We start from the raw sequence: 16,793 nt of genomic DNA, 5'->3' as shown, positions 1-16,793 counted from the left end.
TATTTATGTTATTAATAATAACAATGAAATACAACAAGGAATTAGTGGATAACTTATTTGCAAAAAAAAAAAATTAGTGGATAACTACATTTTTAGATGGGTCAATTTGTGAAATGACCAAGTTTGGAAAAGAAACTAAGTGCAGAGCACTGATTTTGACATAATATAGTATCTATCAATTGTGCTTCATTTCCACCGGTTTTACCCTTGATTCATGCAAGTTGCCGGTGACTTCAAGATGTGGAGATGACGTTGACAAAATCCAAGTGTGGCTAATAATTAATGCAAACTGTCACCAACAAAAGGAAGATAACACAGCCACATCACATACACATAATCACAAATATTTCATTAATTTTACTTTATATCACCACAAACATTTCATTAACTCCAACTTTTAAATACTAAAGCCTAAATGGACCACTAAACTCAAACTCAAATGTAAACTATATTATATATTTATAATTTTAAATAAAATTAAAATCTAAAAATATATATAATATTTTGTGATACTAAACTATAGTATATAAAGATGGAAAATATGATACTAAACTCTAAATCCAACCCCTAATTACTAAACTCTAAATCATGGCCACTAAATCCTAAACTAAAATCTAAGCTATAATATATATTTAAAAGAAAATCAAAATCTGAAATATATAATATTTTATAATATTTTCAAGTACTATACATACATAGTATGGAACATTGTATAAAATAGTATACAAATATTTGTTCTATTTATGTTAGTTGGGAATCATATGTAAAATAGTAGAAGAAGAAATAAAAGTACTTGTTGATGAAAAAGACGTTGTTAAACTAGACATGACCCTCACATTGTCAAACATTTGAATGAAACTAATTTTATATTACGAGCAATCATACAAAATGGCATAGAAGAGAAATATCAAATTTGAAGACATGACATATAAACTCTAAACCCTAAACTCTAGTTTGAAAATAAAATTACTAAACCCTAAACCCTAATCACTAAACCATAAACACAAATATAAACCCTAAACCATAATCACTAAACTCTAAACCCAGATATAGACCCTAAACACTAATCACTAAACTCTAAATCCTAATCACTAAACCCTAAACCCAAATATAAACCCTAAACCCTAATCACTAAACCCTAAACACATATATAAACCCTAAACCCTAATCACTAAACCTTAAACCCTAATCGCTAAACCCTAAACCCAAATATAAACCCTAAACCCTAATCACTAAACCTTAAACCCAAATATAAACCCTAAACCCAAATCACTAAACCCTAAACCCAAATATAAACCCTAAACCCAAATATAAACCCTAAACCCTAATCACTAAACTTTAAACCCAAATATAAACTCTAAAAACTAAACTCTACTCACCCACTTAAATACTAAAACCCTAGACAAACCCCTAGTTACTAAATCTAAACCCAAATAACTAAAGTATAAACCCAAACAATCTATATAATATGTTGTCAATTTTCTCATTGTAGACGACATAGTATGGAACCGCTATAAATAGTATAGATGTACTGGTCCACTCCATTTACATTTTCCAAATGACCAAGTTTAAGAACGAAATTACTAAACCCTAAGCACTAATTATTAAATCCTAAACCCAAATATAAACCCAAAACCCTAAACTGTAAACCCAAATCTCAAAATATAATGCAAACCTCAACTTCACCACCATTCATCTAAATAATAGAATTTAGATTTCTAAACTAGAATTGGTAATAATGAAGATTCCAAATAATCAAATTTGTGCAACATTTAAAAAATAAATTTCATATTACAATCAATCACAGAAAATGACAATGAAAATAACTATCGAATTTGAAAACATGGCATATTATTACATTTTAAGGAATAGTATAGCATTTCGTCTCAAATAGTATGGTATCTTTACACAAATAGCTACCCTAAAGAATATATACTATACTATTCATTTCACTGAATATATATACTATTCATTTCACTGAATATAGTATAGACGAAAAGTTCATCTTCTTCAATTCTTCATTCTTAGACATGCTGATACGCATTCATTTGGCTCACTCTCATTATTCTTTATTTCCATATAAAGATCGTCTTCATGTACTCTTTTTTCTGACACAACAACACTCTACAGATCCGCCGTCGTTACTCTTCATCAGTGGATATCTATCATAGATCTAACTTTGATGCGATAATCCCATCTCATTTACAAGATTTAAAAACGAAAACAATATGAAAACAAAAGCATGATTGTAAGAATCAGTGAGTTAAGAGATGGAGGAAAAAATTAAAGAGATGGTGTGTGTTCTCACCGTCTACACCTTCATCGTTGCCTCTTTTTTACCACAGTTGATTGATCTTCTCTTGAGAAGAAATCAATTCAAGAAAAAATCTGGGAAGAAGAATTTCATCTACTGTAAAGTTACCAAAACAAAGCACATGTGAGAGAGAATGTGTGATTTTCAAGGGCCACACGTTACTTTTGAGTATTATTATTATTATTATTAATTTTTCTTTATTTTTTCTTGCAGGTTTCAACCGGTTGTATCTGAGGGCAATATGGCAATATTATGTATAAGAAGGAAAGTGTATAGATGATCAAGGTTTTTTGGTTAGCCATTAAATTATAATTTGTTTGATGGTTATACAAACCAATTTCCCTTTTTAGATTACTAAAACTTTTTTTTGTTGGACTCCACCTAAAACGTAAACATATAATAATAGTTTATTTTATGATTTCTAGACGTCAAGTATGGCATTATTTTGATAACTACATACTAAACACTCTCAATTTTTTGAATTTAAGAGTGGATGATTTAACATTACGATTTTAAAAAAATTGGAAAAGAAAAGAAAATATTAACCAGTGAAGCTCCTATTGTTTCCTGTATTATGGAGTTTTGTTGTTGTTGTTTTCTTGTTTAACTAAACTTGAATTGTTGTTATTATGCAAAAGCTTAAATACAGAGAGAAGACTGAACAAAGACAAAAACGTGAGAAGCCTTGCAACAAGTAACAGCATTTCTTCCTCTCCGTAATCTACAAGACAATATTCCTGCATTTCTTTTTGTTCTTTTCTGCCTGGTTGTATTCCTTGCACTAATTGTAACACTTAAATTCTGACACAGTACATTGTACAGGCAAAAACATAATTCAGCAGGCTATTTTGTCATTTGTTTTTATTGTAACACTTAAATTCTGATATTGAGTTAAGAAAAAGGAAAATCATTAAAAAAAATTTCAAAGTGTCACCTACTAATACTTTAAACTTTCAATTTTATTGACTAACATTTTTAATTTTTTTTTCTTTTGTCATCAACTTATATAGACTCATACTGACTCTATGAACTAAACCGACAGATCTTGATCCATGTGAATGACGAAAGACGGTTGATTCCTAACGCTACATGCTAGGCTATCTACTTTTATATTTTGCGTTCTTGGTACATAGATAATCTCTGATTGGAAGAAACTTTCTTTAAAGACCTTACTATCTTCCAAATAATTTGCAAAAGCTGGTCATTTTTCTGTTTCCGAAACCATATTCACCAATTGAGAGCAATCTGTTGCAAACGTGACCTGAAATTGACGTATGTTTCTCATGAATTTCATTGCCCATAGTAATGATTTTCTCATGAATTTTATTGCCCATAATAGTGATTCCATCTCCGCATGAAGAGGTGAAAGACTAGCCCAAACATTCCTCGCCCCTAACAGCCCATAAAATCCTTCTGGAGAAAATATCATTCTCTTTCCAGGAACCATCTGTGAAACACCATCTTCCTGGAATTGACGGTAGAGTCGTAACCTCTATGTGTTGTAGATTCCTTTGTTCATTCAACATCTGTGCCTCATAGGGCCGTCTCAAATTTTGTTTGGACCCTGTTCAAAAAATATTAACGTTATATTTAAAATATAATAAAATTGTTTAATAAATTAATAATTTTATTTATATATGTTTAACATTTTTTATAAATTATAAATTAGTGAGTACTATATCTAATTTTTGAAAATTTAGACCATAATTTATGCATATATTGTTGAAAAATTCTAAAAAAAAATTTAAAAATATTCGGACCCTGTTCGACCGCTCCAGTTGCACGTGCTGTTAGACGGCCCTCAGCTCAAAGTATTGATTCTGTTTCTGCCAAATTAAGCTTGTCCCTAGGATCAATGTCCAGATTACTAAAAACTTTATTATTCCTTCCTTTCCAAATATACCGTAGTATCCATGCAAACTGATGATCATCCATTTGCGGAAAAACTCTCCAGAAGAGATGATCCATGTTTGTGAAAGGCGAGTTTGTTGGAAAAATAGCTGGATTTGATGGTATCTTTGAAAGAGGCCAAACATGAAGTGCTGGAAGATATTCAAAAAACACATGGTTTATAGATTCCTCATCCACACCTTTCACAACGTATATCCTCATGTATCCCTCTCGCTTGCAGATTCTTCTTGACTGTTATACATCCCGTCACTAATTGCCATAGAAAATATTTTATCTTTGGTGGGCACCATATTTTCCAGCAGAACGCTTTCAATATATCAACTGTGGATCCAAACATTAATGGTGGTTTGTCCCTGTCTGAGTAAACCCGTTCTACATGATATCTTGATTTAACCGTATATTTTCCATTGTTTGTGAAATGTCATTCATCCCTATCTACCATTCGAGTTCTGCTCAGTGGTATTCTTTCTATAACTTTTACATCATGTGGGTCCACCAAAACCCGAAGTACCTGCGAATTCTAAGTTCACGAAGTATAATCAATAAAAAAATCCACTATAAGATCTGGGTAATAATCATGTTGGTTTTAACACTTTTAACCTTTAAAATTACATTTATAGCATAAAAACATTTAACCTAAGTTACTTGTTCATCAAATAAAAAGTTGGCATGTACAAAAGCGATAAGGTGTCAGTTTTCTTTCCAAAAAATAATTACATAATAAATAAAATAAAATAAAAAATAAAGAAAAATTCAGAAATTGCAGAAAAATCAGAAAACTAAACAAAAAAATCTCGATAAAAAAACAAAAACAAATCAGTAAATTAAATAAAAATTCAGAAAATTACTTAAAAATTAAGAAATAAAATTAAATTAAATTAAAACACATCAAATTAAACAAGAATTATTTAAAACTAAGAAATTCATAAAAAAATAGAAAATTCAAAATTCAAAATTCAAAATGTCTTTTAAACAAAAATAAAAATATTTCTAAAAAATTACAAGATTTTTTTTAAACTAACATATCATCGATGACAATAAAAGTTTTAAACATATCACTGTTGATGATGATGGTTTCTCACATAACTATTAACAATAACAGTTTTTGACATATCTTCAATGATAATTTTGACATCACCGTTGAAAATGACAGTAGATATGTCAATAACGAAATATAATCATGTAACCTTGTAATTTTAAAAAATCGTGTGATTTTTTTTCAAAAAGAAAAGATATTTTGAATTTTTGAAATTTTGTGAAATTTCAGGATTTTAAATTTTCTTCAATTTTCTGTATTTAATTTTCTGAATTTTCATTTAACTTACTGAAATTTTTTATTTTTCTGATTTTTTCTTTAAATTCTGAATTTTGTTTATTTTATTAATTAAATAATTATTTTTTTGGAAGAAAACGACACTTCATCATTTTTACTTATACAACATGTCAAATTTTTACTTGATGAAATTAATTTAGGTTGAAGGTTTTTATGATACAAATGTCACTTCTAATCTATTAAAAGAGGAGTACAAAATTAAATTAACCCTTAAACTTGCACAATATTTACAATAGAATACCATTGCAATATTTAATAAACCTAAAAATAGATATTCTTTGTCTTTCCTGTTTTATTAATTTATTTTCTTAAATTTATTTTTTAACTAAAAACATGGCAACAATAATTTATGCAAATCTAAACAATAAGGAATATCAAAACATGAATCAATTGAGACAATTTTTTCACGAAAAAGATGATTAATTAGTTTGTACTTTCATAATCATATCATGAATCAGTTGTAATTTGCAATCCAATTTTTATATATATTTATACTATAGTGTAAAAACAAAAAATATGACGTAATAAGTGAAAAAATCATTTAAACCACACGAGATCAACATATGAACAATAAGAAAACATATACAAACATCATCCATTTGTTCAATGAATATTATATCTTTGTTAAGCTCTTCATTTACTCAATATAATCAAAATATCTATTTTAATATATCTATATTATTAAAAGTGAAGTAAGTATTAGAATTTTTTTTTTCATTCTAATAACTACATGTGCTACCTAATTAAAAATTATTAATTAATTGACAACAAATCATTTATTTTGTTAGATTTTTTGCTATCCAAACTTTAAACTTAATTTATTAACTACAAATCATTTATTTTGTTAAGTTTTTTTCTAACCAAACGTACGAAACTTACGATTATTTTCTAACCAGATTATTCTGTAACCAAATTTTACAATAAAACTAAACAAATTTATTTAAAATGTATCTACAAACTTTAAATGTTATAGATATATTCATATATATCATTATTTTATTTCACATGCAAAATATAAACTATAGATTTTTATTAAAATATATAAAGTTATTTTTAAAATAGATATTAAATAATTTGATGATTAATACAATTCACACATATAAATTTGAATTATAAGAATACAACAAATAAATTTCAATTTAATATTTTGTCAAAAAGGAAAATAAAAGTGAAATTTATTTGGCATATAAAAAAAATTAGAGACATATATATATCTATGTTATTAAAACATGATACATTTAATTTTGAAAATATAGATTTATTAATATATATAAACATAATAATTGGTACTCTAATTTAGAAATAAATACATCAAAATGGTTACTATAGTCAAAAAATAAATCGACAAATATATTATATAATATATTTTTAATTTGTTTTGTATTCTATCATAATATGAGAAATCAACAAATTACACACAATAAAAATAGTCCATTTATCACAATTATATATCGAATAAATACCCATATGAATGTATGTTTGTACAACTATTATATTTTGTATTGTAAAAAAAATTATATATCTTTTTTATTAAATTAAATATCCGTGCGGATGCACGGGTCAAACTCTAGTTAAAGTTAAAAGTGCTAGCTACAAAAATTAAGAGTTTAAAGTGTTAGTGTGACAATTTCAAGATTTTTATGCGATTTTCCTTTTATAAAAATACATATTAATTAGTATTTGTACAATTATATTTGTTCTTTCCGATTGATTCTTTTTTAGCATATTTTGTTCTTTCAAGATCCACAAAATATACTGTAAAATTCATATGATTCAATAATACTATATGTTAAGTAATATTATAAATGGCAAATCTCCAAAATACCACCTTTCTAAGTTTATATCACAAAAATAGCACTCAAAAACTAAAATGACCAAAATAGCATTTTATCTTTTGAAAAATTTAAATTTTTTTATTTTTCAAAATTTGAAATCTTATCCCCAAAACCTTACTTTTCAACTCTAAACCCTAAAACCTAAACTCTAAACCCTAAATTCTAAACCCTAAACTCCACCCCTTGAGTGCTATTTTTGTGACTTTTGGCCTTGAGTGCTAGTTTGGGAACAAAAACTTGATTTAGTGCTATTTTGGTCTTTTTCTCTATTATAAATCACTAAAAAGTTAATAATAGGTGGTTTTGAAAAATAAAAAAAGTTACCAATCCTCACAATTTTAAATGGGCAATTGTCAATAATAGCACCTTTTGAAGTTTATGTCTCAAAAATAGCACTAGAAAGAGAAAGTCACAAAAATGACATTCATTAAAGGGTAAAATATCCCTAATACCCTTGGTTTAAAATTAAATAAACAAACAAAAATAAATAAAAATAAATAAAATAAAAGAAATAAAAATAAAATAAAAATAAAAATTTTTTTATAGTTTCAGATTATATGTTTTCAGATTCGAAATTTTTATAATTTTTTTTTTGAAATTTTTTTTTTAATTTTCTTTTTATAATTTAAAAATACTTTTTGAAACTATTTTTAAAATTTTTATTTTTTATTTTAGTATTTATTTTTAATAAAATTTTAAACTCTAATTCCAAAACCCCACCCCTTAACTCTAAACCCTAAGGTTAAGATTAATTAACCCAAGGGGTATAAGTGTATATTTACCTCTTTAATGAAACCTATTTTTGTGACTTTGAACCTTGAATGCTACTTTGGGAACAAAAACTTGGTTTGGTGCTATCATAGTCTTTTTCTCATTTTAAATCCTACCAATAACCCAACTAAAACTCCAGCTCATTATCAAAATTAAGAGCAAAAAGGTAGGGCCTACTTGTGGCCAATGAATAAGATAGTTAGGCCTATGAAAGCCCATTTTAAAAGACGGGTTTGGGATCCATCTAACTTGTTGTTCAAGTAGTGAACTTGTACAAAGCATCTCAGTTTCTTCGATTCGCCGATCAATCAATCAGCTGCTATGATTATCTAATCTCAACAAGTTCTTCCTTGATTACACTCCCTTTCTTTTGTTCCCGAGTTCTTGCATTCATCCAGATCTGTTAATTTTTCTAAGGTTTTGATTCTGTTGGTGATAACTGATAAGGTTTTACAGATCGAAGAAGAAGATGTTTCTCACAAGGTCTGTCTTGTCTATCTTCTGGGTTTACTTAAAGTTTCTTCCTTTTTTATGTTTCAATTGTTGGGTTTTTGCTTATGGTGATTTGTGATGTTGTTGTTGTTGTCGGAAGGACCGAGTACGACAGAGGAGTCAACACTTTTTCTCCTGAAGGAAGGCTATTCCAAGTCGAGTATGCCATTGAAGCTATCAAGGTAGCTCATTGATAAATAGGAGAACCTATAAAAGTTTGAAGAAATGTGTTTTCTTTGGCTGCTTTTAGACCATTGCTCGCTGTAGTTGGGGATTTTCAGTTGTGTTCGTATTATATTTCTTGAGTCTCTCTCATGAGTGTGGAACTCCTGCAGCTTGGTTCTACTGCAATTGGAGTAAAGACTAAGGAGGGAGTTGTGCTTGCTGTCGAGAAGCGTATCACCTCCCCTTTGCTGGTTTGCCTTCTTACATTCTCAATATTTTTATTTAACAAATTGAATCTGGAGAGTGGATGGCTAGTTTGTTACTTATGGTGTTAAACTACTAAATTTGAAATGTTCAGGAGCCGAGCAGTGTGGAGAAGATTATGGAAATTGATGACCATATTGGCTGTGCCATGAGCGGCTTAATTGCTGATGCGCGTACTCTTGTTGAGCATGCAAGAGTTGAGACTCAAGTGAGCTTTCTCTTTCTTTCTTTCTTTCTTCCTTTAAGCGTTACAAGACCTTTTACGTTATTGACTGCTTGAGTTTGCTGCTTTACAGAACCACAGATTCTCGTATGGTGAGCCAATGACTGTAGAGTCCACCACGCAAGCACTGTGTGATCTGGCTTTACGGTTTGGTGAAGGAGATGAAGAATCAATGGTAATAACTTGATACTCAAATTGTAATCTCTAGTTTCTTTCACATATCTCTTGGCTGATTCTCTGTCTTCATCCATGTTATTACAGTCTCGGCCATTTGGAGTCTCTCTTCTCATTGCTGGTCACGATGAAAACGGACCGAGCTTGTAAGTATTTAATTCACTAATGCTTTCTCCTCACTTGTTGGTAAGTTAGTTGATCACATTTGTCAAACGACTTGGGCTTGATACAGGTACTACACGGACCCGTCTGGAACGTTCTGGCAGTGCAATGCAAAGGCGATTGGTTCAGGCTCAGAGGGAGCTGATAGTTCTCTTCAAGAGCAATTCAACAAAGTAACTTGAGAATTCTATACAGTAATTAATTCCCCAATCTTATTGTTACACAATAACTTTAGATTTTTTTTAAATCTTTGTTGCAGGATCTGTCGCTCAGTGAAGCTGAGACGATCGCTGTATCTATCCTCAAGCAAGTTATGGAAGAAAAGGTATAAACTTTTCAATCCAGAACTTTTTACACAGTTTACCAAAGTTTTTGATCCCATCTAATAAATGGGTCTGGTCTGTGTTTAGGTGACTCCAAATAATGTGGACATTGCCAAGGTAGCTCCAGCGTACCATCTCTACACTCCACAAGAAGTTGAAGCAGTCATCAGTCGTCTTTGAGGAAGATGCTTTGCGTCTACTTCGAATCTTGACACCAAGTGGCTTTCTTTCATTTTGTCTGTTAGAGACTGATGTTTAATGAGACAAGTTTAGTCTCTTGTGTAAGAGAATCTTTAAATCTCCCATGTGATTCTATAACCTCTCGGATGGATTTGTGGCTCAAATTTTTTCATCTTTAGCACTTGTTTTGCAAATTCGGATTCAGAAGGGGTTTTACACATCACTAAAACCGATCGCATATCAAAGTAAATTTAAAACTAAATTATATAAAACTCGGAAAAATATAAATGCATATCTTAAATAATAAAGTAGAGTTTTGTCTCTCATTCCTTGCGCCACGTCATCAGGTAGAGGAGGGCGTTTTACGCCACGTGGCACCTATTTTTCCAAACGATTTCTGTCGTTTACTCGGGCTGGGCCACTGATGACTGGCCCATTAATTTTCCCTTTTATTTGGTCCGGCTGGAAGCGAGATTAGTAACATTAAACTTTAATTTATTTTTAATGGTTCATCAGAATTAGGCTACCAGACCCACCACCAAAACCCTTTGTACCGTCGTCTCTTTCGTAGCGATTCCAAGCTGCCTCCGGTTGTTTTGTAACCGATGAAGTTAATTTAAGACTCCACTCTCCATGATTAATCAATAGAGGTTAGTAACGGCATTCAATGGTAGGAGTCGACAACTTCTTCATCCTTCCGGCTTCCCTCATTTCTCCAATTTCCTCGAACCCTATATATATGGAGTTGAAGAGTGCGGCTCAGCTGATCTTATCGCCTCGCTATCAACTCAGAGAGCATGGAAGGATCTCTGGTGCTAGCTTTATTGTTGCACGAAGCATCATTCCCGGTCTAATTATCGCTCTCTTTGCTTTGTGTCATTAGATTCATTACGACCAATCTTTGTTCGTAGTTTATTTATTTTTTGTCCCCAGATTATTGGAACAAACTACAAGACCCTTGATGGGACTTGCGTGTATGTGACTACATAGATGTCACAGACTGATGGGCGTTCATATAGTCCTTATTTTTACAAGGTAACTGCAAATGTTTGTACATATTTTAAAGCAGATTCTTAATTAAACTCGGTGATCGTCGAATTCTCTTTCATATATTACTTTCGCAGGCCAGGCTCATGCAAGGATCAATCAGCATCTACCGTCTTAACTCCTTCAGGCATATCTTGGAAGAAAGCAATGTGTATGAGCTGAATGGTTTCGATATTGCAAAAAGCAATCCGACCTACAAGTTTGATGAGACGCCAGTGTCTATTAGACACAGAGCATACTGTTTTTGTTGGGGTAGCAGATACAAGTGAGAATCCCCAAGGAGTGCTTCAGGTTCCGGAAATACGATCAGCTCATGTCACTTGCCAATATGAACACTTATTTTACAGGTACGTATTGGCGTATTGCTAGCAACCTGTGCAAGTGCTCCATACAAATATATATTTCACAGCTACTAGCGTCAATGATTGTCTTGGTTTGCAGATATCTTTGGAGAAGTTAGAGGCATCAAAACCATTCACAACCATGACACCTAGAGCGCTCAATGCCTCATGGCATGTTGGCAACCTTAAAGCTCGATAGGTATATGGCAATAACATCAACATATACAAAGAGAAGTGTGGAAGTGTGGAAGTTTAACTTATTTGTGTTTTCTAATTTTTATGTTCGATGATTTGGATTTATTCTCCCATGTTAGGGACATTCCTTTCTGTCTGAGTGTTTTGATTCGCTGCCTACCTGGATAAAATATTATTGAATTCTGGTGTTTAACCAATGGTGGTTATTGCAACAAATATTAACTCAAAGTTTGTTGGTGGCAAAAACCTCTCAATGTTCAGCTAGGTGCAGCATGGTCTTAAGGTCAAGTTTTGCTTTTGTTCAAAGTATGTGTGCTCATGTTCTTATATTTTAAGCAAATGTACCTTTAAGAATGCTCTTTCATCATGATAGGTTTCAATACAAAGATGACTAATAGCTTTTTAAAATAGCCGACCAATCACTTTTGTTATATGTTTTTTAAATTTTTATCATTCCAGGGCGGCTGCTTCTGAACGCAACCTCATGCACTTTTATTTTGACAACGACGGTGGAGTTAGCAGTAATTATCTTAAAAAGTAAGCTTGAATCCTTTCATTTTGTTGATTGACATGCTCATCTTAAACGGAAACTGATAACTCAATCGTAACTTGTTGCTCTGCTAGGTTGAGTGGCACCGATGAGGGATCATCCTGAGCTCTTACTAAGTATGGTGGGGTTAAGAAAAGTTGAATTAGTTACACTGTCTGAACTCAATACCCACGGCTTCACTGCATCACCTGAGGTAAACACATAATTATATTCAAGCTTCGTTGAACATGTTGCTGACCATATCTTAACCCCTTTCTAAAATTATACACAAGCAGGAACCAGAGTTCCTTTGCACTGCGGTCGTCGATTGCATTGACACAGCACACAGATGGTGCTATTTCTCATTTCAGAAGTGCTACCGCAAACTGCAACGTGGATTCTCAGCTGTTTCATGCTATGCATGTCGACAATGCAGATGGCGTTGTTAGGTACTATAGGAACACAATGTCACTAAAGAAATAGTGTATTCATTATGTAAGCAAAAAACACAGTATATGTAGCACAATATCTTCTTCTCTCTGTGCTAAGTACCTTGTGCAAATGAGCAAGCAAGAAAATCCCACCTGCTTTGACAATCCTCCTCGCCTGAACAATGAAGGCTGCACAACTAATGTGAATGTTACAGGTCAAGCACTCCACGGCTATGCCCTATTCAGCCAGACAGTGACATTGGAGAGGAGTCGGCTGAAGAAAAAGGTCGCAGCCCTATGAAGAGCCCCAAAGACTAGGTGTTCTACACCGGCAGTAAGAGCGAGCTGATTTAGTGTCACAACTATTTTGCACTTCATACTTTTATCTTTTCATGTTTCTGCATCCGAGTAACTACATTTCCTAGATATTCTGAACCCCACAGTAGGTTCTTTGGTCTTTCTCCTAAACATAGTTCCACACACTCTGCAGTTGAAGTTAACGAGTTCATTCCTCTTTCATGATTATCTGCATATTTTCCTTTTTGTTGTTGACAATATTTTCTCTCATCTTCAAGTAGGAAATGAGAAAATGCCACATGCAAATGGTTAATTATATATTTCTATGTATGTTTTTTTTTTTGAAGAAATATATTTCTGTATGTCGTACTTTTTAAAACATATATTATACAATTACAAAAATCGTGAAAACAAAACTTTGAATCTTCTGCAGCCTCTTTTGAATAAAATCATAAATAAAAAACAGACAACATGGACTTGCGTTATCTAAGAACAACCAGCTATGATTGCAACTACGATAAAGTGCTTTCCAATTATTCATCAGCCTCTATTTCTGTGGATTTATCCTTCCAATAATAAAAGGTTTGCCCACAATCACTTAACCACTTACGATTTAGATTACTCCACTCCTACTTAAAAATCTAATACTTTGTCAACAAGTCATAGATAACATCGATCGAACTTTCGCTCGAAAAGCTAAGAAAAGGAGCATCACATTCAAACTTCTAGCTGTGACAAAAAAAAGGATTCAAGGAAAACAGCTGCAGCCCAAGCTTTCAGGACACAAATTAAATTGTTATTTGCCTGTTTCCGGAGAATTAACTCCAGCTTATTACCAGCTTATTTAAATTCTTCAGTTGAACGTCTCCTTTATAAACATATACCCAGACTTAAAACAGTCACTGTCTAGACCACATAAAAAAAAAAAAAACCTTAACAAGCAACGTCTAAATTAACCAAACTTTTTGGTCATTACATATCATGCAGGCTCTGTTTTTTGACTTGCCTAAGATGCCCGAACTTGGTAACGATGATGATATGTCTTGTGTGCAGTCAGATACGGGTTCTATTTTCCTGAAACCACTTAAAATTTTACAAGCAACACAACAAATAAACAAAACACATGCCCTTTTACAAAAAAAAAAAAAAAAAAACACAAAACAATCCCTACAGTTCACGCCTCAAAAAACCACCCTGACAAAAACAACACAATTGAAACCACATCTAATAACTTATATCACAATCAGTATAACATAAAATACAACAAAAATAAACAAATAACCTTAGTCATAAGTCACAACCACTCATGCTATTCCACTTTGAATTAAACAACTTCAAAACAAAATAATACACTACGGTACTAACCAGTATCAAATGGATCAAAAAAATACAATTTTCTTAAAACATATTTTCATTTTCATATTTTTGAACATATTCTCTTTACTGAAACTATAAAATAAATTGTAATTTCATGTAAAAAAAAACATACGGACCCGGCGCGTAGCGCCGGAATACCACTAATACATATATAAACCCGAATGTTGTTAAGAAAATGAATTCAAAAACATTACCAGCATCCGAATAAATATCCAAACAACCAAACGTATAATTTAGTAAATTCTCGGATTATAAAACTCAACTATTATCTCATACCACAAAGTTACAAAGTACAACTCAGTTTGACAAAATACAGACCATACAACCGTGTCAAACAAATTTAAAAAGTAGATCGAAACCGGATGTTCTATCATATAAAACAAAATCTATAAATCCAAGTAATCCAAATAATCTCACTAAAATCAAGATAGCTGATGGGTCACTCCCGTGGCCGGTATCCAATCACCGCCATGTAAAAGCGTTGCCACCGTAAACTTAGCTGCCTCATCCGCCGTCATAACCGCTTTATACCCAGCCCATTTAACTCTCATTGCCACATCCGAACCAGGACCCGTATTCTTGTACTCACCGTACACAATACTCGCGGGCGGATCAACGCCGTTAACCCACGACATCCACCCGGTAGCTTTAACCACCGGTCCAATCTCCGTCTCCATAATCACCGTCGTGGAAAAATCCTTCCACGGCCGGCCAAGATACGTCGGAGCGGTCACATTCCCGTTGGCGGAGATAGTGCATCGCTGGATCGACATGCCTGAGTTCTGGTTCGGGTCTTTCTTCCCCTGAGCCGTTATGGTGTTGAACTGGTTCCCGAGAGGCTGACGTGGCATGATCTTGCAGTCTTGGAAAACCACGGCGGCGCTTCCGAAGATGAAGTCGATGGTGCCGGTGACGTCGCAGTTGCGGTAGAACTGGCGGTTGGAGTGAGGGTAGAGCGTGTCTTGGAAACCGTCGAAGGAGCATTGGTAATAAACGGAGAAGTCGGAGCCTGATCGGAACGCCACCGCCTGGTGTTTCGCTGCTCCGGAGGTGTTTATGATCGCGATGTCCTTCATTATAAATCCTTTGCCTTGTATAGCTACAAGTAAAAAAAAAAACCAAAAATAAACCAAAACGCCACCGTTTCACAACGAATGTCTTAATAAAGAAGGATAACTTAACTTACCAAACGTCGCCGTTTCATAAGTCGGAGTCCCGTCGATGAAGTTCTTCCCGCCGGCGATAATAGTTTTATCTTTCCCGTCGCCGTAGATCATAACATTCCACTTACCCTTATCCATCACCACATTCTCAACGTACCTCCCAGCTTTCACATAGATCACAAACATCTTCAAGCTCTTCTTCGGCACCATCGCCACCGCTTCGTTCACCGTCGTCACATCTCCGCTTCCATCAGCCGCCACCGTCACATCAGGCTTCAGACCCTCCGTCTGTAACAGCCTCCGCCGCGCCCACTCCGGGGGCTGCTGACTCATCAAAAGCCGTCTCCTTCCGTGAATCGGAATCCCGAAGTCGCTTATCGCGGCGAGGATCTTCGACACGATGGCCAGGCTGTTGCTCGCGAACTCGGTGGAGCTACTCATCGCGGACTTGAGCTGCTTAGTGATCGTCGAGTTCGCGTACTCCGTATTGTTCGTAGCTAACTCGTCTATCGCGTCGAAACACGTCTCGTGATCCGTCACGGTTGCGCTAAGCCAAGTCTTGAGATCGTTGATTCTCGATGAGTTTAGAGTCTTCTTGCTCCCGTCTTCAGACGCGTCCATTGACGAAACGGTGTCGTTGAGCCGATCTAACGCGTCTTCGATCAGATTCCCACATACCCTTAGCGCGGATTTGATCCTCTCGTCCTCCGTCTCCGTCGATAGCTTCTCCGGTAAATCGGAAATCCCATCGAGCTCGTCGATGATTACCTTCAAAGAGAGCTTAAACAGAACCTCTGGATCTGTTGTGTTGGAAGATGGAAGCTTTGAGATACTGTTGAAGCAAGATTCGGGGTAACGTGTCACGCTGCAAATGGTTTTAAGCGATGTGGATGGTGTTAACTCGGGAGGTGAACTCGGTGTTGGCTCGGATGAGTTCTTGTTTTTGTTGTGGACCACGGTGCCGACCACGGCGGCGATTATCACCGCGACGAGGATTACGCCGGAGACGGTTAGGAGAATCAGACGTTTTCTTGTCTTCTTCTTTAACGCTAGATCTTGAGCTTCGTCTACTTTTCCATATCCTTTGAAGGATGTCACTGAATCCATAATCTTCTATAAGTGGCCTAAAGCAAGCTCCTTTTTTTGGTTTCTGGGTTCTTACTACAAAGTTTATTTTTGTGTTCTGTTGTTGTTCTGTCAGAGGAACATGTGTTGTTTGTTGTCTTTTATAAAGAAGAGTGGAACCAAGCAAAAGTGTGAATATAT

General features: G+C 33.7%; 2 protein-coding genes across 2 annotated transcripts; one reads left to right on the top strand and one right to left on the bottom strand.

Moving 5' to 3' along the window:
• The first annotated feature begins 8,401 nt into the window (after nucleotides 1-8,401).
• On the top strand, nucleotides 8,402-10,349 carry LOC125597392 (proteasome subunit alpha type-5-A). The gene is made up of 9 exons (XM_048772117.1): nucleotides 8,402-8,647; nucleotides 8,757-8,838; nucleotides 8,992-9,072; nucleotides 9,180-9,293; nucleotides 9,382-9,483; nucleotides 9,570-9,628; nucleotides 9,715-9,817; nucleotides 9,904-9,969; nucleotides 10,055-10,349. Exons 1-9 carry the CDS (start codon nucleotides 8,634-8,636, stop codon nucleotides 10,145-10,147), a joined length of 714 nt encoding a protein of 237 aa, XP_048628074.1. The 5' UTR covers nucleotides 8,402-8,633; the 3' UTR covers nucleotides 10,148-10,349.
• Nucleotides 10,350-14,613: 4,264 nt separating this feature from the next.
• LOC125597393 (pectinesterase 1-like) lies at nucleotides 14,614-16,793 on the bottom strand. The gene is made up of 2 exons (XM_048772118.1): nucleotides 15,551-16,793; nucleotides 14,614-15,463 (listed from the first exon to the last, which is right to left on the bottom strand). The coding sequence occupies exons 1-2, from the start codon at nucleotides 16,632-16,634 to the stop codon at nucleotides 14,787-14,789; spliced, it is 1,761 nt and encodes a 586-aa protein (XP_048628075.1). The 5' UTR covers nucleotides 16,635-16,793; the 3' UTR covers nucleotides 14,614-14,786.

This window comes from Brassica napus, unplaced genomic scaffold (genome assembly GCF_020379485.1).
Source record: "Brassica napus cultivar Da-Ae unplaced genomic scaffold, Da-Ae ScsIHWf_1455;HRSCAF=2045, whole genome shotgun sequence".
NCBI classification, from domain to species: domain Eukaryota; kingdom Viridiplantae; phylum Streptophyta; class Magnoliopsida; order Brassicales; family Brassicaceae; genus Brassica; species Brassica napus.
Note: the sequence above shows the minus strand (reverse complement) of the source record. Positions and strands in the feature narration are given on the sequence as shown.